Raw genomic sequence first — 23,568 nt, 5'->3', positions numbered from 1 at the left:
CGTAGACCAAAATGAACATCACCAACAAACTGGGAGTGCTTCGTTATGTTTAGGAGGGTAGTGACCTTTCTTGCCTGCGCTGCCTATTTTTCCTGGTAAAATACATGGGAAAATCCATTGTAGGCAAATTCCACTTAGGGTTAGGGTTTGGTCACAATAAACTCATAGAGCAAAATGGACATCGTAGACAATCTCGGAGTTCTTGGGTATAGTTAGGAGGGCACTGACCATTCCAGCCTGCGTTACCTATGTTTCCTGGTAAAATAAATGGGAAAATCCCATTGGAGGAAAATTCCATTTAGGGTTAGGGATAGGTTACCATGAACTCATAGAGCAAAATGGACATCGCAAACAATTTCGGAGTTCTTGGGTATAGTTAGGAGGGCACTGACCATTCCAGGTTGCGCTACCTATGTTTTCTGGTAAAATAAATGGGAAAATCCCATTTGAGGAAAATTCCACTTAGGGTTAGTTTTAGGTCACCATGAACTCACAGAGCAAAATGGACATTGCCAACAAACTCGGAGTGCTTTTGTATGGTCAGGAGGGAACTAATTTTATTAGGCAGCAATATCTATGTTTCCTGGTAAAATACATTGGAAAATCCCTCCTAACTATACCCAAGCAATACAGGTTTTTTGGCGTTGTTCATTTTGGTCTATGAGTTCATGGGTACCTAACACTAACATTAAGTGTTATTTTGCTCCAATGGGATTTTCCCATGTATTTTACCAGGAAACATAGATAGAGCAGCCTAGAAAAGTCAGTGCCCTCCTAACCATACCAAAGCACTCCGAGTGTGTTGGCAATGTCCATTTTGCTCTATTAGTTCATGGTGACCTAACCCTAACCGTAAGTGGAATTTTCCTCCTATGGGATTTTCCCATGTATTTTACCAGGAAACATAGATAGTGCATACTAAAAAGGTCAGGGCCCTCTTAACCATACCCAAGCACTCCGAGTTTGTTGGTGATGTTCATTTTGCTCTTTGAGTTCATGGTAATCTAACCCTAACCCTAAGTGGAATTTTCCTCCAATGGGATTTTCCCATGTATTTTACCAGGAAACATAGATAGCGCAGGCTAGAAAGCTCAGTGCCCTACTAACCATACCCAAGCACTCCGAGTTTGTTGGCGATGTTCATTCTGCTCTACGAGTTCATGGTAACCAAACCCTAACCCTAAGTAGAATTTTCCTCCAAAAGGATTTTCCCATGTATTTTAGCAGGAAACATCGATAGGGCAGCCTAGAAAAGTCAGTGCCCTCCTAACCATACCAAAGCATTCCGAGTGTGTTGGTGATGTCCATTTTGCTCTATGAGTTTATGGTCACCTAACACTAACATTAAGTGGAATTTTGCTCCAATGGGATTTTCCCATGTATTTTACCAGGAAACATAGATAGGGCAGCCAAGAAAAGTCAGTTCCCTCCTAACCATACCAAAGCACTCCGAGTGTGTTGGCAATGTCCACTTTGCTCTATTAGTTCATTGTGACCTAACCCTAACCCTAAGTGGAATTTTCTTCCTATGGGATTTTCCCATGTATTTTACCAGGAAACATAGTTAGTGCAGGCTAAAAAGGTCAGGTCCCTTTTAACCATACCCAAGTACTCCGGCAACTTTTTTGGATGTTGCTTTTTAGGGTAGGCAAGCTGGGTTATATGACCTGTGAGTTCCAGCACCTTTTTTTTTTTAACAAAAAAAGTACTGACTAAATCTATGACTGGGTTTCTGTATTACCCTAAACTAATTATATGATTTGTATGGTTTTAGCTGACTATGTTGTGTGAATGCAACACTATATTTTGTAAGCCATGATTTATGGCCTCTTTGCTCTGGTGAATAGAAGAGCTGCTAGACGAATTGTAATCACATTGCGGACTCATATTCAGACCACTTTTTTCTCCCACTCCACCCCAACTCAGAAGTTCTAGAAAAGAGCTTATTTTCCTATTTTGTATGCATATGAATGTGGACTTTATGAGGTGTATATGCAGTGTGGATGCTTTATGACCAATTGACTAATTATAGCTTATTTTTATTTTTGGTCCTTTTCAGATTGAGAATTACAATGTGTTTCCATAGTAGAGACATTTAAAGCTAAGTTTGCTAGTTTCCATTAAGAGTAAATGGCAGAAAAGAGTACAAATATTATTACTTTTATTGAGTGTACTTTTTAGGTAGAAAAAAAAATAACAACAGAGAAATCAAAGCACCAAAGGTAATGAAAGCTTCATACAGGGATTTCAACATTCATCCCTCCTCTTCCTTTTCATCCTGGAGGGAAGGAAGGAAAAAATAATGATTTTCTTCCAAATTTTTACTAATCATAATGACCTGTCAAAAGGAAACACCATCTTTTGAGTTTCCATAGGAGGAACATTCCACTTAGGGTTAGATTACCATGAACTCAAAGAGCAAAAAGGACATCACTCACAAACTAGGAGTTCTTGGGTATGATTAGGAGGGCACAGATTTTTCTAGGCTGCCCTATCTATGTTTCCTGGTAAAATACATGGGAAAGTGCCATTGGAGGAAAATTCCATTTAGGGTTAGGGTTACATCACCATGAACTCGGAGATCAAAATGGACATTGCCCACAAACTCGGAGTACTTGGGTATAGTTAGGAGGGCACTTAACGTTTCTAGGCTGCCCTATCTATGTTTCCTGGCAAAAATACATGGGAAAATCACATTGGAGGAAGATTCCACTTAGGGTTAGGGTTAGGTCACCATGAACTCATAGAGAAAAATGGACATCGCCAACACACTCAGAGTGCTTGGGTATGGTTAGGAGGGCACTGACCTTTCTGGCCTGCCCTATGTATGTTTCCTGGTAAAATAGATTGGAAAATCCCATAGAAGGAAAATTCTTAAGGTTAGGGTTAAGTCACCATGAACTCACAGAGCAAAATGGACATTGCCAACACACTCAGAGTGCTTGTGTATGGTTAGGAGGGGATTGACCTTTCTAGCCTACCCTATCCATGTTTTCTGGTAAAATACATGGGAAAATCCCATTGGAGGAAAATTCCATTCAGGGTTAGGGCACAGATTGGCAACCCCCAGCTCCGGAGCTGCGTGCAGCACTTTAGGCCTTCTCCTGCGGCTCCGGAGCCTCATCCGCCATTTGCAGAGACAGAGACAGAGAGGCACTTGTGCTTCCCTTCTCTCTCTCCCTCTCTTTCTCTCTCGGACCTGTCCCCTCATGGGGCTCCTGATTGGCCCTGTGCCCGGGCGCCCCACCCCCTGGGAGAAATGCAGCCAGGAAGTCCCTTTCCCAGGTTGGCCCTGTCCGAGGCACACATGGCCAGGGAGATGCACAGGGCAGCCCCAGGATCCTCTCTGGGAGTGGCCTGCTGGCACCTCCGCTGAGCAGGCCAGCGCTCCCGCAAGCTGAGGCCCCAGGAAAGAGGTCTGCCCGGTTAGGCTCAGCGTTGTTCTGTCTCCCAAGCCCTGAAGGCGCACGGCTCGCTTTGAACAGGAACGCCCCCCCGAAGTCCCGCACTTGCCCTGAAGCCCACCGGGAGATGGGAGGGGAGGCGAAGGCAGCTGCTCTCTCAAGGGACATCTTGTCAGCCCAGCGGATCTGCTGGGGCTGGCGATCCCTGCCCGGGAAAGGTAGGTAGGTAACAAGCGCCGGATCCCTCTCTGTGTCTCTCTCTCCCACTCAAAGCCATCCTGCAGCTCAATCCTTGAAGCGGTTTCAATCAGCCCCTTCATTGCCAGGCATCCCCATGGAAGTCAATGGAGGTCCACGGTGACTCAAAAGGCCAGGGGAACCACCTGACTGAGTTTGGACAAAAGATCAGGCAAGGTCCCATTCCAACCATCGCTACTTTGGCCAGGAGAGACCCGCACTAATCAATCGTCCTGCTCAGTGATCTGTGTTGATACAAAGCCGAGGAGGCGAAGGCGGTGGCTCACCGGTAAAACCAACGGACTTTGAAGCGCCGCAGCTGACCTTTCGAGTCAACGCAGACCTCCATTGACTTTCATGGGGATGCTTGGCAATGAAGGGGCCGTTTGAAATCGCTTCAAGGATCGAGCTGCAAGATGCCTTTGAGTGGGAGAGAGAGACACAGAGAAACAAACAAACGTGTCTCCACAGGAGATGCAGCAAGGGCAGGAGACAAGGAGGAGTCAGCTATGTCTGTGTACAAGCCCAGAAAGCTTTCTTCATCTCCCTGATCTTGCCTTTCTTGCTCGCCCTCTAATAGGCATCTGCTGGGTTTCCTCAACCTCCCCCCCATTTTATTTTATTCCCACCTCCGCCTCCCTCTTTTGCAAAGTTGGTATTCCGGGGAGTTGGAGTTCACTTCGCTCCTGGAGTCACTTGATGAAGCTTGAATGAGAGGCCGCCTGCTCCCACCTTCCACGGAGCAGAACTGCTGCTTCCTTGCCCTCCCAGTGAAAGAACCCCAGAGAGCTGGAAGAAGTCCTTTCTCCAGCTTTCTGCTTCTCATCCTCTTTTCTGAGCACCCCTCCCAGAGCGATTCAGAAGCTTCAACTCCAGCCTCCCGCAGGAGGCTGATTGGCAAGCCCGAGCGGCCGTTTGCTGCAGCCTCGGAAGATTTCCCACAGTAGCTCCTTCTCCCCGTCAGCCTCCTCCTCTACTCCCTGGTAAACTTTACGCCAAAAAGCAGAAAGAAGAAAGTCCCAGAGAGGGAGAGTGCGGGGCGGGGGGAGAGCAGTCTTATCTGAGGAAAAGTGAAGCCAGGACAGCAGAGCCGTCCATACCACAGCTGGATGGGGGGAAGGGCCGGTGCATGTCTCATCTTCAGCTCCACTCTTCAATCAAGCCCCCTATTTTGCGCGTGCGTGCACGTGTACAAACACATTTTGCGGTTTCCAGTTTTTTCTTTTGTAAGGGAAATAGGTCCAAGTGGCTGTTTCACTCTTTCAGGTTCTCGACCCCTGGGTTAGGGTTAGGTCACCATGATCTCATAGAGCAAAATAGACATTGCCCACAAATTTGGAGTGCTTGGGTATGGTTAGGAGGGCACATACATTTCTACGTTGCCCTATCTATGTTTCCTTGCAAAATACATGGAAAAATCCCATTTGAGGAAAATTCCACGTAGGCTTAGGGTTAGGTCTCCATAGAGGAAAATGGACATCGCAAACACATTCGGAGTGCTTGGGTATGGTTAGGAGGGCACGTATATTTCTACGTTGCCCTATGCTTCCTAGCAAAATATATGGAAAAATCCCATAGGAGGAAAATTCCATTTAGGGTTAGGGTTAGGTGAACAGGAACTCGTAGAGCAAAATGGGCATTGCCAACACACTCGGAGTTCTTTGGTATGGTTAGGAGGGAACTGACTTTTCTAGGCTGCCCTATCTATGTTTCCTGGTAAAATACATGGGAAAATCCCATTGGAGGAAAATTCCACTTAGGGTTAGGGTTAGGTCTCCATGAACTCATAGAGCAAAATGGACGTCGCCAACACACTCAGAGTGCTGGGGTATGGTTAAGAGGGCACGTATATTTCTAGGTTGCCCTATCTATGTTTCCTAGCAAAATATATGGAAAGATCCCATGGGAGGAAAATTCCACTTAGGGTTAGGGTTACGTGACCATGAACTCATAGAGCAAAATGAACATCGCCCACAAACTCAGAGTGCTTGGGTATGGTTAGGAGGGCACTAACATTTCTAGTATGTGCTATCTATATTTCCTGGTAAAATACATGGGAAAGTCCAGTGAAGGCAAATTCCACTTAGGGTTAGGGTTAGGTCACCATGAACTCGTAGAGCAAAATGAATATTGCCAAGAAACTCTGAGTACTTGGGTATAGTTAGGAGGGCACTGACCTTTCTAGCCTGAGCGATCTATTTTTCCTGGTAAAATACATGGAAAAATCCCATAGGAGGAAAATTCCACTAAGGGTTGGGTTTAGAGTTAGGGTTAGGGTTAGGGTTAGGTCACCATGAACTCATTGAGCAAAATGAACATTACCAACATACTCGGAGTGCTTTGGTATGGTTAGGAGAAAGTTCAGTGCCCTCCGAGTTTGTTGGCGATGTTCATTTTGATCTACGAGTTCATGGTGACTAACCCTAACCCTAAGTGGAATTTTCCTCCAAAGGGATTTTCCCATGTATTTTATAAGAAAACATAGATTGGGCAGACTAGAAAAATTATTGCCTTCCTAACCATACCGAAGCACTCCGAGTGTGTTGGCGATGTACATTTTGCTGTAAGAGTTCATGGAAACCTAACCCTAACCCTAAGTGGAATTTTCCTCAAATGGGACTTTTCCATGTATTTTACCAGGAAACATAGATAGGGCAGCCTAATGAAGTTAGTTCCCTCCTAACTATACCAAAGAAGTCCGAGTTTGTTGGCAAGGTCCATTTTGCTCTATGAGTTCATGGTGACCTAACCCTAAGTGGAATTTTCCTCCAATGGCATTTTCCCATGTATTTTACCTGGAAACATACATAGGACAGGCTAGAAAGGTCAGTGCCCTCCTAACCATACCCAATCACTCCGAGTTTGTTGGCGATGTTCATTTTGCTGTACGAGTTCATGGTAACCTAACCCTAACCCTAAGTGGAATTTTCGTCCAAAGGGATTGTCCCACGTATTTTACCAGAAAAAATAGATTGGGCAGCCTAGAAAAATTAGTACCCTCGTAACCGTACCGTAGCACTCGGAGTGTGTTGGCGATGTACACTTTGCTCTAAGAGTTCATGGAAACCTAACCCTAACCCTAAGTGGAATTTTCCTCAAATGGGACCTTTCCATGTATTTTACCAGGAAACATAGATAGGGCAGCCTAATGAAGTTACTTCTCTCGTAAACATACCAAAGCACTCCGAGTTTGTTGGCAATGTCCATTTTGCTCTATGAGTTCATGGTGACCTAACCCTAAGTGGAATTTTCCTCCTATGGGATTTTCCCATGTATTTTACCTGGAAACATACAAATGACAGGGTAGAAAGGTCAGTGCCCTCCTAAACATAGATAAGCACTCTGAGTTTGTTGGTAATGTCCATTTTGCTCTATAAGTTTATGGTGACCTAACCCTAACCCTAAGTGGAATTTTCCTCCAAAGGGATTTTCCTATGTATTTTACCAGGAAACGTAGGTAGGGAAGGCTAGAAAGGTCAGTGCCCTCCTAACCATAACCAAACACTCTGAATGTGTTGGCGGTGTGACCTAACCCTAAGTGGAATTTTCCTGCTAAGGGATTTTCCCATGTATTTTACCAGGAAACATAAATAGGGCAGCCTAATGAAGTTAGTTCCCTCCTAACCATACCAAAGCACTCTGAGTTTGTTGGCAATGTCCATTTTGCTCTTTGAGTTCATGGTGACCTAACCCTAAGTGGAATTTTCCTCCAATGGGATTTTCCAATAAAGGGATTTTTCCATGGATTTTACCAGAAAACATAAATAGGACAGTATAGAAAGTCAGTTCCCTCCTAACCATAAAAATGCACTCTGAGTGCGTTGGCAATGTCCATTTTACTCTATGAGTTTATGTGGAACTAACCCTAAGTGGAATTTTACTCCTATGGAAATTTCCCATGTATTTTACAAGGAAACATAGATAGGGCAGCCAAGAAAACTCAGTGCCCTCCTAACCATATCCAGTCACTCTGACTTTGTTGGCGATGTTCATTTTGCTGTACGAGTTTATGGTAACCTAACCCTAACCCTAAGTGGAATTTTCCTCCAAAGGGATTTTCCCATGTATTTTACCAGAAAACATATATTGGGCAGCCTAGAAAAATTATTGCCCTCCTAACCATACCGAAGCACTCCGAGTGTGTTGGCGATGTACATTTTGCTCTAAGAGTTCATAGAAACCTAAACTTAACCCTAAGTGGAATTTTCCTCAAATGGGATTTTTCCATGTATTTTACCAGGAAACATAGATAGGGCAGCCTAATGAATTTAGTTCCCTCCTAACCATACCAAAGCACTCCGAGTTTGTTGGCAAGGTCCATTTTGCTCTATGAGTTCATGGTGACCTAACCGTAAATGGAATTTTCCTACTACGGGATTTTCCCATGTATTTTACCAGGAAACATAGATAGGGCAGCCTAATGAAGTTAGTTCCCTCCTAACCATACCAAAACACTCCGAGTTTGTTGGCAATGTCCATTTTGCTCTATGAGTTCATGGTGACCTAACTCTAAGTGGAATTTTCCTCCAATGGTATTTTCCTCCAATGGGATTTTTCCATGGATTTTACCAGAAAAAATAGATAGGGCAGTATAGAAAAGTGAGTTCCCTCCTAACCATAACAATGCACTCCGAGTGCGTTGGCAATGTCCATTTTACTCTATGGGTTTATGGGGATCTAACCCTAACCCTAAATTGAATTTTACTCCTATGGAAATTTCCCATGTATTTTACCAGGAAAAATTGGTAAAGCTCGCTAGAAAGGTCAGTGCCGTCCTACCATACCCAAGCACTCCGAATTTCTTGGCGATGTTCATTTTCCTCTATGAGTTCATGGTAATCTAACCCTAATCCTAAATGGAATTTTCCTCAAATGGGATTTTCCCATGTATTTACCAGGAAACATAGATAGGGCTGCCTAATAAAGTTAGTTCGCTGCTGACCATACCAAAGCACTCTGAGTGTGTTGGCAATGTCCATTTTACTCTAGGAGTTTATGGGGACCTAACCCTAACCCTAAGTGGAATTTTCCTCCTATGAGATTTTCCCATGTATTTTACCAGGAAACATTGACAGCGCAGGTTAGAAAGGTCAGTGCCCTCCTATCTAAACGCAAGCAATACGAGTTTGTTGGCAATGTTCATTTTGCTCTATGAGTTTATGGTGACCTAATCCTAAGCCTAAGTGGAATTTTCCTCCTATGGGATTTTTCCAGGTATTTTACCACAAAACATAGTTAGGGCAGCCAAGAAAACTCAGTGCCCTCCTAACCATACCCAATCACTCCGGGTTTGTTGGCGATGTTCATTTTGCTGTACGAGTTCATGGTAACCTAACCCTAACCCTAAGTGGAATTTTCCTCCAAAGGGATTTTCCCATGTATTTTACCAGAAAACATAGATTGGGCAGCGTAGAAAAATTAGTGCCCTCCTAACCATACCGAAGCACTCCGAGTGTATTGGCGATGTACATTTTGCTCTAAGAGTTCATGGAAACCTAACCCTAACCCTAAGTGGAATTTTCCTCCAATGGGATTTTTCCATGTATTTTACCAGGAAACATAGATAGGGCAGCTTAATGAAGTTAGTTCCCACCTAACCATACCAAAGCACTCCGAGTTTGTTGGCAATGTCCATTTTGCTCTATGAGTTTATGGTGACCTAACCCTAACCCTAAGTGGAATTTTCCTCCAAAGGTATTTTCCCATTTATTTTACCAGGAAACGTAGATAGGGAAGGCTAGAAAGGTCAGTGCCCTCCTAACCATAACCAAGCACTCTGAGTGTGTTGGCGGTGTCCATTTTGCTGTATGAGTTTAGCGGGACCAAACCCTAACCCTAAGTGGAATTTTCGTTCTATGGGATTTTCCCATGTATTTTACCAGGAAACACAGGTAGCGCAGGCTAGAAAGGTCAGTGACCTCCTAACCATACCCAAGCACTCCGAGTTTGTTGGTAATGTTCATTTTGCTCTATGAGTTCATTGAGACCTAACCCTAAGTGGAATTTTCCTCCAATGGGATTTTCCTCCAATGGGATTTTTTCATGGAATTTACCAGAAAACATAGATAGGACAGTATAGAAAAGTCAGTTCCCTCCTAACCATAACAATGCACTCCAAGGGCATTGGCAATGTCCATTTTACTCTATGAGTTCCTGGTAACCTAACTCTAAACCTAAGTGGAATTTTCCTCCAATGGGATTTTCCTCCAATGGGTTTTTCAATGGATTTTACCAGAAAACATAGATAGGACAGTATAGAAAAGTCAGTTCCCTCCTAACCATAACAATGCACTCCGAGTGCGTTGGCAATGTCCATTTTACTCTATGAGTTTATGGGGACCTAACCCTAACCCTAAGTGGAATTTTCCTCCTATGGGATTTTCCCATGTATTTTACTAGGAAACATTGATAGCGCAGAGTAGAAAGGTCAGTGCCCTCCTAACTAAACCCAAGCAATACTAGTTTGTTGGCAATGTTCATTTTCCTCTATGAGTTTATGATGACCTAATCCTAAGCCTAAGTGGAATTTTCCTCCTATGGGATTTTTCCAGGTATTTTACCAGAAAACATAGTTAGGGTAGCCTAGAAAAGTTAGTTAGCTCCTAACCATACCAAAGAACTCCGAGTTAGTTGGCGATGTTCATTTTGCTCTACGAGTTCATGGTCACCGAACCCTAAGTGGAATTTTCCTCCAATGGGATTTTCCCATGTATTTTACCAGGAAACATAGATAGGGCAGCCAAGAAAACTCAGTGCCCTCCTAACCATACCCAATCACTCCGGGTTTGTTGGCGATGTTCATTTTGCTGTACGAGTTCATGGTAACCTAACCCTAACCCTATGTGGAATTTTCCTCCAAAGGGATTTTCCCATGTATTTTACCAGAAAACATAGATTTGGCAGCGTAGTAAAATTAGTGCCCTCCTAACCATACCGAAGGACTCCGAGTGTATTGGCGATGTTCATTTTGCTCTACGAGTTCATGGTCACCGAACCCTAAGTGGAATTTTCCTCCAATGGGATTTTTCCATGTATTTTACCAGGAAACATAGATAGGGCAGCTTAATGAAGTTAGTTCCCACCTAACCATACCAAAGCACTCCGAGTTTGTTGGCAATGTCCATTTTGCTCTATGAGTTTATGGTGACCTAACCCTAACCCTAAGTGGAATTTTCCTCCAAAGGGATTTTTCCCATTTATTTTACCAGGAAATGTAGATAGGGAAGGCTAGAAAGGTCAGTGCCCTCCTAACCATAACCAAGCACTCTGAGTGTGTTGGCGGTGTCCATTTTGCTGTATGAGTTTAGCGGGACCTAACCCTAACCCTAAGTGGAATTTTCGTTCTATGGGATTTTCCCATGTATTTTACCAGGAAACACAGGTAGCGCAGGCTAGAAAGGTCAGTGACCTCCTAACCATACCCAAGCACTCCGAGTTTGTTGGTAATGTTCATTTTGCTCTATGAATTCATTGAGACCTAACCCTAAGTGGAATTTTCCTCCAATGGGATTTTCCTCCAATGGTATTTTTTCATGGATTTTACCAGAAAACATAAATAGGACAGTATAGAAAAGTCAGTTCCCTCCTAACCATAACAATGCACTCCGAGTGCATTGGCAATGTCCATTTTACTCTATGAATTCCTGGTAACCTAACTCTAAACCTAAGTGGAATTTTCCTCCAATGGGTTTTTCAATGGATTTTACCAGAAAACATAGATAGGACAGTATAGAAAAGTCAGTTCCCTCCTAACCATAACAATGCACTCCGGGTGCGTTGGCAATGCCCATTTTACTCTATGAGTTTATGGGGACCTAACCCTAACCCTAAGTGGAATTTTCCTCCTATGGGATTTTCCCATGTATTTTACTAGGAAACATTGATAGCGCAGAGTAGAAAGGTCAGTGCCCTCCTAACTAAACCCAAGCAATACTAGTTTGTTGGCAATGTTCATTTTCCTCTATGAGTTTATGATGACCTAATCCTAAGCCTAAGTGGAATTTTCCTCCTATGGGATTTTTCCAGGTATTTTACCAGAAAACATAGTTAGGGTAGCCTAGAAAAGTTAGTTAGCTCCTAACCATACCAAAGCACTCCGAGTTAGTTTGCGATGTTCATTTTGCTCTACGAGTTCATGGTCACCGAACCCTAAGTGGAATTTTCCTCCAATGGGATTTTCCCATGTATTTTACCAGGAAACATAGATAGGGCAGCCAAGAAAACTCAGTGCCCTCCTAACCATACCCAATCACTCCGAGTTTGTTGGCAATGTCCATTTTGCTCTATGAGTTCATGGTGACCTAACCCTAAGTGGAATTTTCCTCCTATGGGATTTTCCCATGTATTTTACCTGGAAACATACAAATGACAGGGTAGAAAGGTCAGTGCCCTCCTAAACATAGATAAGCACTCTGAGTTTGTTGGTAATGTCCATTTTGCTCTATAAGTTTATGGTGACCTAACCCTAACCCTAAGTGGAATTTTCCTCCAAAGGGATTTTCCTATGTATTTTACCAGGAAACGTAGGTAGGGAAGGCTAGAAAGGTCAGTGCCCTCCTAACCATAACCAAACACTCTGAATGTGTTGGCGGTGTGACCTAACCCTAAGTGGAATTTTCCTGCTAAGGGATTTTCCCATGTATTTTACCAGGAAACATAAATAGGGCAGCCTAATGAAGTTAGTTCCCTCCTAATCATACCAAAGCACTCTGAGTTTGTTGGCAATGTCCATTTTGCTCTTTGAGTTCATGGTGACCTAACCCTAAGTGGAATTTTCCTCCAATGGGATTTTCCAATAAAGGGATTTTTCCATGGATTTTACCAGAAAACATAAATAGGACAGTATAGAAAGTCAGTTCCCTCCTAACCATAAAAATGCACTCTGAGTGCGTTGGCAATGTCCATTTTACTCTATGAGTTTATGTGGAACTAACCCTAAGTGGAATTTTACTCCTATGGAAATTTCCCATGTATTTTACAAGGAAACATAGATAGGGCAGCCAAGAAAACTCAGTGCCCTCCTAACCATATCCAGTCACTCTGACTTTGTTGGCGATGTTCATTTTGCTGTACGAGTTTATGGTAACCTAACCCTAACCCTAAGTGGAATTTTCCTCCAAAGGGATTTTCCCATGTATTTTACCAGAAAACATATATTGGGCAGCCTAGAAAAATTATTGCCCTCCTAACCATACCGAAGCACTCCGAGTGTGTTGGCGATGTACATTTTGCTCTAAGAGTTCATAGAAACCTAAACTTAACCCTAAGTGGAATTTTCCTCAAATGGGATTTTTCCATGTATTTTACCAGGAAACATAGATAGGGCAGCCTAATGAATTTAGTTCCCTCCTAACCATACCAAAGCACTCCGAGTTTGTTGGCAAGGTCCATTTTGCTCTATGAGTTCATGGTGACCTAACCGTAAATGGAATTTTCCTACTACGGGATTTTCCCATGTATTTTACCAGGAAACATAGATAGGGCAGCCTAATGAAGTTAGTTCCCTCCTAACCATACCAAAACACTCCGAGTTTGTTGGCAATGTCCATTTTGCTCTATGAGTTCATGGTGACCTAACTCTAAGTGGAATTTTCCTCCAATGGTATTTTCCTCCAATGGGATTTTTCCATGGATTTTACCAGAAAAAATAGATAGGGCAGTATAGAAAAGTGAGTTCCCTCCTAACCATAACAATGCACTCCGAGTGCATTGGCAATGTCCATTTTACTCTATGGGTTTATGGGGATCTAACCCTAACCCTAAATTGAATTTTACTCCTATGGAAATTTCCCATGTATTTTACCAGGAAAAATTGGTAAAGCTCGCTAGAAAGGTCAGTGCCGTCCTACCATACCCAAGCACTCCGAATTTCTTGGCGATGTTCATTTTCCTCTATGAGTTCATGGTAATCTAACCCTAATCCTAAATGGAATTTTCCTCAAATGGGATTTTCCCATGTATTTACCAGGAAACATAGATAGGGCTGCCTAATAAAGTTAGTTCGCTGCTGACCATACCAAAGCACTCTGAGTGTGTTGGCAATGTCCATTTTACTCTAGGAGTTTATGGGGACCTAACCCTAACCCTAAGTGGAATTTTCCTCCTATGAGATTTTCCCATGTATTTTACCAGGAAACATTGACAGCGCAGGTTAGAAAGGTCAGTGCCCTCCTATCTAAACGCAAGCAATACGAGTTTGTTGGCAATGTTCATTTTGCTCTATGAGTTTATGGTGACCTAATCCTAAGCCTAAGTGGAATTTTCCTCCTATGGGATTTTTCCAGGTATTTTACCACAAAACATAGTTAGGGCAGCCAAGAAAACTCAGTGCCCTCCTAACCATACCCAATCACTCCGGGTTTGTTGGCGATGTTCATTTTGCTGTACGAGTTCATGGTAACCTAACCCTAACCCTAAGTGGAATTTTCCTCCAAAGGGATTTTCCCATGTATTTTACCAGAAAACATAGATTGGGCAGCGTAGAAAAATTAGTGCCCTCCTAACCATACCGAAGCACTCCGAGTGTATTGGCGATGTACATTTTGCTCTAAGAGTTCATGGAAACCTAACCCTAACCCTAAGTGGAATTTTCCTCCAATGGGATTTTTCCATGTATTTTACCAGGAAACATAGATAGGGCAGCTTAATGAAGTTAGTTCCCACCTAACCATACCAAAGCACTCCGAGTTTGTTGGCAATGTCCATTTTGCTCTATGAGTTTATGGTGACCTAACCCTAACCCTAAGTGGAATTTTCCTCCAAAGGGATTTTCCCATTTATTTTACCAGGAAACGTAGATAGGGAAGGCTAGAAAGGTCAGAGCCCTCCTAACCATAACCAAGCACTCTGAGTGTGTTGGCGGTGTCCATTTTGCTGTATGAGTTTAGCGGGACCAAACCCTAACCCTAAGTGGAATTTTCGTTCTATGGGATTTTCCCATGTATTTTACCAGGAAACACAGGTAGCGCAGGCTAGAAAGGTCAGTGACCTCCTAACCATACCCAAGCACTCCGAGTTTGTTGGTAATGTTCATTTTGCTCTATGAGTTCATTGAGACCTAACCCTAAGTGGAATTTTCCTCCAATGGGATTTTCCTCCAATGGGATTTTTTCATGGAATTTACCAGAAAACATAGATAGGACAGTATAGAAAAGTCAGTTCCCTCCTAACCATAACAATGCACTCCAAGGGCATTGGCAATGTCCATTTTACTCTATGAGTTCCTGGTAACCTAACTCTAAACCTAAGTGGAATTTTCCTCCAATGGGATTTTCCTCCAATGGGTTTTTCAATGGATTTTACCAGAAAACATAGATAGGACAGTATAGAAAAGTCAGTTCCCTCCTAACCATAACAATGCACTCCGAGTGCGTTGGCAATGTCCATTTTACTCTATGAGTTTATGGGGACCTAACCCTAACCCTAAGTGGAATTTTCCTCCTATGGGATTTTCCCATGTATTTTACTAGGAAACATTGATAGCGCAGAGTAGAAAGGTCAGTGCCCTCCTAACTAAACCCAAGCAATACTAGTTTGTTGGCAATGTTCATTTTCCTCTATGAGTTTATGATGACCTAATCCTAAGCCTAAGTGGAATTTTCCTCCTATGGGATTTTTCCAGGTATTTTACCAGAAAACATAGTTAGGGTAGCCTAGAAAAGTTAGTTAGCTCCTAACCATACCAAAGAACTCCGAGTTAGTTGGCGATGTTCATTTTGCTCTACGAGTTCATGGTCACCGAACCCTAAGTGGAATTTTCCTCCAATGGGATTTTCCCATGTATTTTACCAGGAAACATAGATAGGGCAGCCAAGAAAACTCAGTGCCCTCCTAACCATACCCAATCACTCCGGGTTTGTTGGCGATGTTCATTTTGCTGTACGAGTTCATGGTAACCTAACCCTAACCCTATGTGGAATTTTCCTCCAAAGGGATTTTCCCATGTATTTTACCAGAAAACATAGATTTGGCAGCGTAGTAAAATTAGTGCCCTCCTAACCATACCGAAGGACTCCGAGTGTATTGGCGATGTTCATTTTGCTCTACGAGTTCATGGTCACCGAACCCTAAGTGGAATTTTCCTCCAATGGGATTTTTCCATGTATTTTACCAGGAAACATAGATAGGGCAGCTTAATGAAGTTAGTTCCCACCTAACCATACCAAAGCACTCCGAGTTTGTTGGCAATGTCCATTTTGCTCTATGAGTTTATGGTGACCTAACCCTAACCCTAAGTGGAATTTTCCTCCAAAGGGATTTTTCCCATTTATTTTACCAGGAAATGTAGATAGGGAAGGCTAGAAAGGTCAGTGCCCTCCTAACCATAACCAAGCACTCTGAGTGTGTTGGCGGTGTCCATTTTGCTGTATGAGTTTAGCGGGACCTAACCCTAACCCTAAGTGGAATTTTCGTTCTATGGGATTTTCCCATGTATTTTACCAGGAAACACAGGTAGCGCAGGCTAGAAAGGTCAGTGACCTCCTAACCATACCCAAGCACTCCGAGTTTGTTGGTAATGTTCATTTTGCTCTATGAATTCATTGAGACCTAACCCTAAGTGGAATTTTCCTCCAATGGGATTTTCCTCCAATGGTATTTTTTCATGGATTTTACCAGAAAACATAAATAGGACAGTATAGAAAAGTCAGTTCCCTCCTAACCATAACAATGCACTCCGAGTGCATTGGCAATGTCCATTTTACTCTATGAATTCCTGGTAACCTAACTCTAAACCTAAGTGGAATTTTCCTCCAATGGGTTTTTCAATGGATTTTACCAGAAAACATAGATAGGACAGTATAGAAAAGTCAGTTCCCTCCTAACCATAACAATGCACTCCGGGTGCGTTGGCAATGCCCATTTTACTCTATGAGTTTATGGGGACCTAACCCTAACCCTAAGTGGAATTTTCCTCCTATGGGATTTTCCCATGTATTTTACTAGGAAACATTGATAGCGCAGAGTAGAAAGGTCAGTGCCCTCCTAACTAAACCCAAGCAATACTAGTTTGTTGGCAATGTTCATTTTCCTCTATGAGTTTATGATGACCTAATCCTAAGCCTAAGTGGAATTTTCCTCCTATGGGATTTTTCCAGGTATTTTACCAGAAAACATAGTTAGGGTAGCCTAGAAAAGTTAGTTGCCTCCTAACCATACCAAAGCACTCCGAGTGTGTTGGCGATGTTCATTTTGCTCTACGAGTTCATGGTCACCGAACCCTAAGTGGAATTTTCCTCCAATGGGATTTTCCCATGTATTTTACCAGGAAACATAGATAGGGCAGCCAAGAAAACTCAGTGCCCTCCTAACCATACCCAATCACTCCGAGTTTGTTGGCGATGTTCATTTTGCTGTACGAGTTCATGGTAACCTAACCCTAACCCTAAGTGGAATTTTCCTCCAAAGGGATTTTCCCATGTATTTTACCAGAAATCATAGATTGGGCAGCCTAGAAAAATTAGTGCCCTCCTAACCATACCGAAGCACTGCAAGTGTGTTGGCGATGTACATTTTGCTCTAAGAGTTCATGGAAACCTAACCCTAACCCTAAGTGGAATTTTCCTCAAATGGGATCTTTCCATGTATTTTACCAGGAAACATAGATTGGGCAGCCTAATGAAGTTAGTTCCCTTCTAACCATACCCAAGATCTCCGAGTTGGTTGGCGATGTTCATTTTGCTCTATGACAGTGGTTCTGAACCTGTGGGTCAGGACCCCATTTTGGGTCGAACGACCATTTCACGTGGGTCGCCAAACAAGGCTGTCTGCCATTTTTTCCCCTTTTTCTTTGGCCACGCCCTTGGCACCCGGTGATATATAAGTGGTTGGGGGTCACCACAACATGGGGAACTGTATTATGGGGTCGCGGCATTAGAAAGGTTGAGAACCACTGCTCTACGAGTTCATGGTAACCTAACCCTAACGCTAAGAGGAATTTTCCTCCAATGGGATTTTCCCATGTATTTTACCAGAAAACATAGATTGGGCAGCCTAGAAAAATCTGTGCCCTCCTAATCATACCCAAGCACTCCGAGTTTGTTGGCGATGTCCATTATGCTCTAAGAGTTTATGGTCACCTAATTCTAACATTAAGTGGAATTTTGCTCCAATGGGATTTTCCCATGTATTTTACCAGGAAACATAGTTAGGGCAGCCTAGAAAAGTCAGTTTTCTCCTAACCATACCAAAGCACTCTGAGTGTGTTGGCAATATCCATTTTGCTCTATTAGTTCATGATGATCTAATCCTAACCCTAAGTTGAATTTTCTTCCTATGGGATTTTCCCATGTATTTTACCAGGAAACATAGACAGCGCAGGTTAAAAAGGTCAGGGCCCTCTTAACCATATCCAATAAGTCCACGTTTGTTGGCAATGTTCATTTTGCTCTATGAGTTCATTGAGACCTAACCCTAAGTAGAATTTTCCTCCAATGGGATTTTCCTCCAATTGGATTTTCCCATGTATTTTACAAAGAAACATTGATAGCGCAGGGTAGAAAGGTCAGTGCCCTCCTAACTATACCCAAGCAATACGATTTTGTTGGCAATGTACATTTCGCTCTATAAGTTTCTGGTGACCTAACCCTAAGCCTAAGTGGAATTTTCCTAAAATGGGATTTTTCCATGTATTTTACAAGAAAACATAGACAGGGCAGCCTAGAAAAGTTAGTTGCCTCAGAACGATACCAAAGCACTCCAAGTGTGTTGGCGATGTCCATTTTGCTCTATGAGTTTATGGTGACCTAACACTAACCCTAAGTGGAATTTACCTCCTATGGGATTTTCCCATGTATTTTACCAGGGAACATTGATAGCGCAGGGTAGAAAGGTCAGTGCCCTCCTAACCATACCAAAGCACTCCAAGTTCATTGGCGATGTTCATTTTGCTGTATGAGTTCATGGTAACCTAACCCTAAGTGGAATTTTCCTCCTATGGGATTTTCCCATATATTTTACCAGGAAACATACATAGGACAGGCTAGAAAGGTCAGTGCCCTCCTAATCATAGACAAGCACTCTGAGTGTGTTGGTGATATTCATTTTGCTCTACGAGTTTATGGTGACCTAACCCTAACCCTAAGTGGAATTTTCCTCCAAAGGGATTTTCCCATGTATTTTACCAGGAAAAATAGATAGGGAAGGCTAGAAAGGTCAGTGCCCTCCTAACCATAACCAAGCACTCTGAGTGTGTTGGCGGTGTCCATTTTGCTGTATGAGTTTAGCGGGACCTAACCCTAACCCTAAGTGGAATTTTCCTCCAAAGGGATTTTCCCATGTATTTTACCAGAAAACATAGATTGGGCAGCCTAGAAAAATTAGTGCCCTCCTAACCATACCGAAGCACTCCAAGTGTGTTGGCGATGTACATTTTGCTCTAAGAGTTCATGGCAACCGAACCCTAACCCTAAGTGGAATTTTCCTCAAATGGGATTTTTCCATGTATCTTTCCAGGAAACATAGATAGGGCAGCCTAATGAAGTTAGTTCCCTCCTAACCATACCAAAGCACTCCAAGTTCATTGGCAATGTCCATTTTCCTCTATGAGTTCATGGTGACCTAACCCTAAGTGGAATTTTCCTGCTAAGGGATTTTCCCATGTATTTTACCAGGAAACATAAATAGGGCAGCCTAATGAAGTTAGTTCCCTCCTAACCATACCAAAGCACTCCGAGTTTGTTGGCAATTTCCATTTTTCTCCATGAGTTCATGGTGACCTAACCCTAAGTGGAATTTTCCTCCAATGGGATTTTTCCATGGATTTTATCAGAAAACATAGATAGGGCAGTATAGAAAAGTCAGTTCCCTCCTAACCATAACAACGCACTCCGAGTGCGTTGGCAATGTCCATTTTACTCTATGAGTTTATGGGGACCTAACTATAACCCTAAGTGGAATTTTCCTCCTATGGGATTTTCCATATATTTTACCAGGAAACATTGATAGCGCAGGGTGGAAAGGTCAGTGCCCTCCTAACAAAACCCAAGCAATACGAGTTTGTTGGCAATGTTCATTTTGCTCTACGGGTTCATGGTCACCTAGCCCTAACCCTAAGTGGAATTTTCCTCCAATGGGATTTTCCCATGTATTTTACCAGGAAACATAGATAGGGCAGCCAAGAAAACTCAGTGGCCTCCTAACCATACCCAATCACTCCAAGTTTGTTGGCGATGTTCATTTTGCTGTATGAGTTCATGGTAACCTAACCCTAAGTGGAATTTTCCTCCTATGGGATTTTCCCATATATTTTACCAGGAAACCTACATAGGACAGGCTAGAAAGGTCAGTGCCCTCCTAACCATAGACAAGCACTCTGAGTGTGTTGGTGATATTCATTTTGCTCTATGAGTTTATGGTGACCTAACCCTAACCCTAAGTGGAATTTTCCTCCAAACGGATTTTCCCATGTATTTTACCAGGAAAAATAGATAGGGAAGGCTAGAAAGGTCAGTGCCCTCCTAACCATAACCAAGCACTTTGAGTGTGTTGGCGGTGTCCATTTTGCTGTATGAGTTTAGCGGGACCTAACCCTAACCCTAAGTGGAATTTTCCTCCAAAGGGATTTTCCCATGTATTTTATCAGAAAACATAGATTGGGCAGCCTAGAAAAATTAGTGCCCTCCTAACCATACCGAAGCACTCCAAGTGTGTTGGCGATGTACATTTTGCTCTAAGAGTTCATGGAAACCTAACCCTAACCCTAAGTGGAATTTTCCTCAAATGGGATCTTTCCATGTATTTTACCAGGAAACATAGATAGGGCAGCCTAATGAAGTTAGTTCTCTCCTAACCATACCCAAGCACTCCGAGTTTGTTGGTGATGTTCATTTTGCTCTACAACAGTGGTTCTGAACCTGTGGGTCAGAACCCCATTTGGGGTCGAACGACCATTTCACGTGGGTCGCCAAACAAGGCTGTCTGCCATTTTTTCCCCTTTTTCTTTGGCCACGCCCCTGGCACCCAGTGATGTATATGTGGTTGGGGGTCACCACAACATGGGGAACTGTATTATGGGGTCGTGGCATTAGAAAGGTTGAGAACCACTGCTCTACGAGTTCATGGTAACCTAACCCTAATGCTAAGAGGAATTTTCCTCCAATGGGATTTTCCCATGTATTTTACCAGAAAACATTGACAGCGCAGGGTAGAAAGGTCAGTGCCCTCCTAACTAAAACCAAGCAATACGAGTTTGTTAGCAATGTTCATTTTGCTGTACGACTTCATGGTAACCTAACCCTAACCCTAAGTGGAATTTTCCTCCAAAGGGATTTTCCCATGTATTTTGCCAGGAAACATAGATAGGGCAGCCTAATGAAGTTAGTTCCCTCCTAACCATACCAAAACACTCCGAGTTTGTGGGCAATGTCCATTTTGGTCTATGAGTCCATGGTGACCTAACCCTAAGTGGAATTTTCCTCCAATGGGATTTTCCTCCAATGGGATTTTTCCATGGATTTTACCAGAAAACATAGATAGGGCAGTATAGAAAAGTCAGTTCCCTCCTAACCATAACAATGCACTCCGAGTGCGTTGGCAATGTCCATTTTACTCTATGAGTTTATGGGGACCTAACCCTAACCCTAAATTGAATTTTACTCCTATGGAAATTTCCCATATATTTTACCAGGAAAAATTGGTAAAGCTCGCTAGAAAAGTCAGTGCCCTCCTACCATACCCAAGTACTCCGAGTTTCTTGGCGCTGTTCATTTTCCTCTATGAGTTCATGTTAATCAAACCCCAATCCTAAATGGAATTTTCCTCAAATGGGATTTTCCCATGTATTTACCAGGAAACATAGATAAGGCTGCCTAATAAAGTTAGTTCCCTGCTAACCATACCAAAGCACTCTGAGTGTGTTGGCAATGTCCATTTTACTCTAGGAGTTTATGGGGACCTAACCCTAAGCCTAAGTGGAATTTTCCTCAAATGGGATTTTCCCATGTATTTTCCCAGGAAACATTGACAGCGCAGGGTAGAAAGGTCAGTGCCCTCCTAACTAAAACCAAGCAATACGAGTTTGTTGGCAATGTTCATTTTGCTCTATGAGTTTATGGTGACCTAATCCTAAGCCTAAGTGGAATTTTCCTCCTATGGGATTTTTCCAGGTATTTTACCACAAAACATAGATAGGGCAGCCAAGAAAACTCAGTGCCCTCCTAACTATACCCAATCACTCCGAGTTTGTTGGCGATGTTCATTTTGCTGTACGAGTTCATGGTAACCTAACCCTAACCCTAAGTGGAATTTTCCTCCAAAGGGATTTTCCCATGTATTTTACCAGGAAACATAGATAGGGCAGCCTAATGAAGTTAGTTCCCTCCTAACCATACCAAAACACTCCGAGTTTGTTGGCAATGTCCATTTTGCTCTATGAGTCCATGGTGACCTAACCCTAAGTGGAATTTTCCTCCAATGGGATTTTCCTCCAATGGGATTTTTCCATGGATTTTACCAGAAAACATAGATAGGGCAGTATAGAAAAGTCAGTTCCCTCCTAACCATAACAATGCACTCCGAGTGCGTTGGCAATGTCCATTTTACTCTATGAGTTTATGGGGACCTAACCCTAACCCTAAATTGAATTTTACTCCTATGGAAATTTCCCATATATTTTACCAGGAAAAATTGGTAAAGCTCGCTAGAAAAGTCAGTGCCCTCCTACCATACCCAAGTACTCCGAGTTTCTTGGCGCTGTTCATTTTCCTCTATGAGTTCATGTTAATCAAACCCCAATCCTAAATGGAATTTTCCTCAAATGGGATTTTCCCATGTATTTACCAGGAAACATAGATAAGGCTGCCTAATAAAGTTAGTTCCCTGCTAACCATACCAAAGCACTCTGAGTGTGTTGGCAATGTCCATTTTACTCTAGGAGTTTATGGGGACCTAACCCTAAGCCTAAGTGGAATTTTCCTCAAATGGGATTTTCCCATGTATTTTCCCAGGAAACATTGACAGCGCAGGGTAGAAAGGTCAGTGCCCTCCTAACTAAAACCAAGCAATACGAGTTTGTTGGCAATGTTCATTTTGCTCTATGAGTTTATGGTGACCTAATCCTAAGCCTAAGTGGAATTTTCCTCCTATGGGATTTTTCCAGGTATTTTACCACAAAACATAGATAGGGCAGCCAAGAAAACTCAGTGCCCTCCTAACTATACCCAATCACTCCGAGTTTGTTGGCGATGTTCATTTTGCTGTACGAGTTCATGGTAACCTAACCCTAACCCTAAGTGGAATTTTCCTCCAAAGGGATTTTCCCATGTATTTTACCAGGAAACATAGATAGGGCAGCCTAATGCAGTTAGTTCCCTCCTAACCATACCAAAACACTCCGAGTTTGTTGGCAATGTCCATTTTGCTCTATGAGTCCATGGTGACCTAACCCTAAGTGGAATTTTCCTCCAATGGGATTTTCCTCCAATGGGATTTTTCCATGGATTTTACCAGAAAACATATATAGGGCAGTATAGAAAAGTGAGTTCCCTCCTAAACATAACAATGCACTCCGAGTGCGTTGGCAATGTCCATTTTACTCTATGATTTCCTGGTAACCTAACCCTAACCCTAAGTGAATTTTCCTCCAAAGGGATTTTCCCATGTATTTTACCAGGAAACATAGATAGCGCAGGGTAGAAAGGTCAGTGCCCTCCTAACCATACCCAAGCACTCGGAGTTTGTTGGCGATGTTCATTTTGCTCTATGAGTTCCTGGTAACGTAACCCTAAACCTAAGTGGAATTTTCCTACAATGGGATTTTCCAATGTATTTTACCAGAAAACATAGATTGGGCAGCCTAAAAAAATTTGTGCCCTCCTAACCATACCGAAGCACTCCGAGTGTGTTGGCGATGTACATTTTCCTCTATGAGTTTATGGGGACCTAACCCTAACCCTAAATTGAATTTTACTCCTATGGAAATTTCCCATATATT

The 23,568-nt window shown here is 42.7% G+C and overlaps 1 protein-coding gene across 1 annotated transcript in view; it reads right to left on the bottom strand.

Moving 5' to 3' along the window:
• Positions 1-2,144: 2,144 nt before the first annotated feature.
• DNAI2 (dynein axonemal intermediate chain 2) overlaps positions 2,145-23,568 on the bottom strand; it is a 53,127-nt gene continuing 31,703 nt past the window's right edge. Inside the window, exon 15 of the mRNA XM_039361262.1 lies at positions 2,145-2,278. Coding sequence (XP_039217196.1) covers positions 2,255-2,278 — 24 coding nt within the window. The 3' untranslated portion in view covers positions 2,145-2,254. The remainder of the gene's footprint in view (positions 2,279-23,568) is intronic.

This window comes from Crotalus tigris, unplaced genomic scaffold (assembly GCF_016545835.1).
Source record: "Crotalus tigris isolate CLP2741 ecotype Arizona unplaced genomic scaffold, ASM1654583v1 scf7180000019227.483876, whole genome shotgun sequence".
In the NCBI taxonomy this organism is placed as follows: Eukaryota; Metazoa; Chordata; class Lepidosauria; order Squamata; family Viperidae; genus Crotalus; species Crotalus tigris.
Note: the sequence above shows the minus strand (reverse complement) of the source record. Positions and strands in the feature narration are given on the sequence as shown.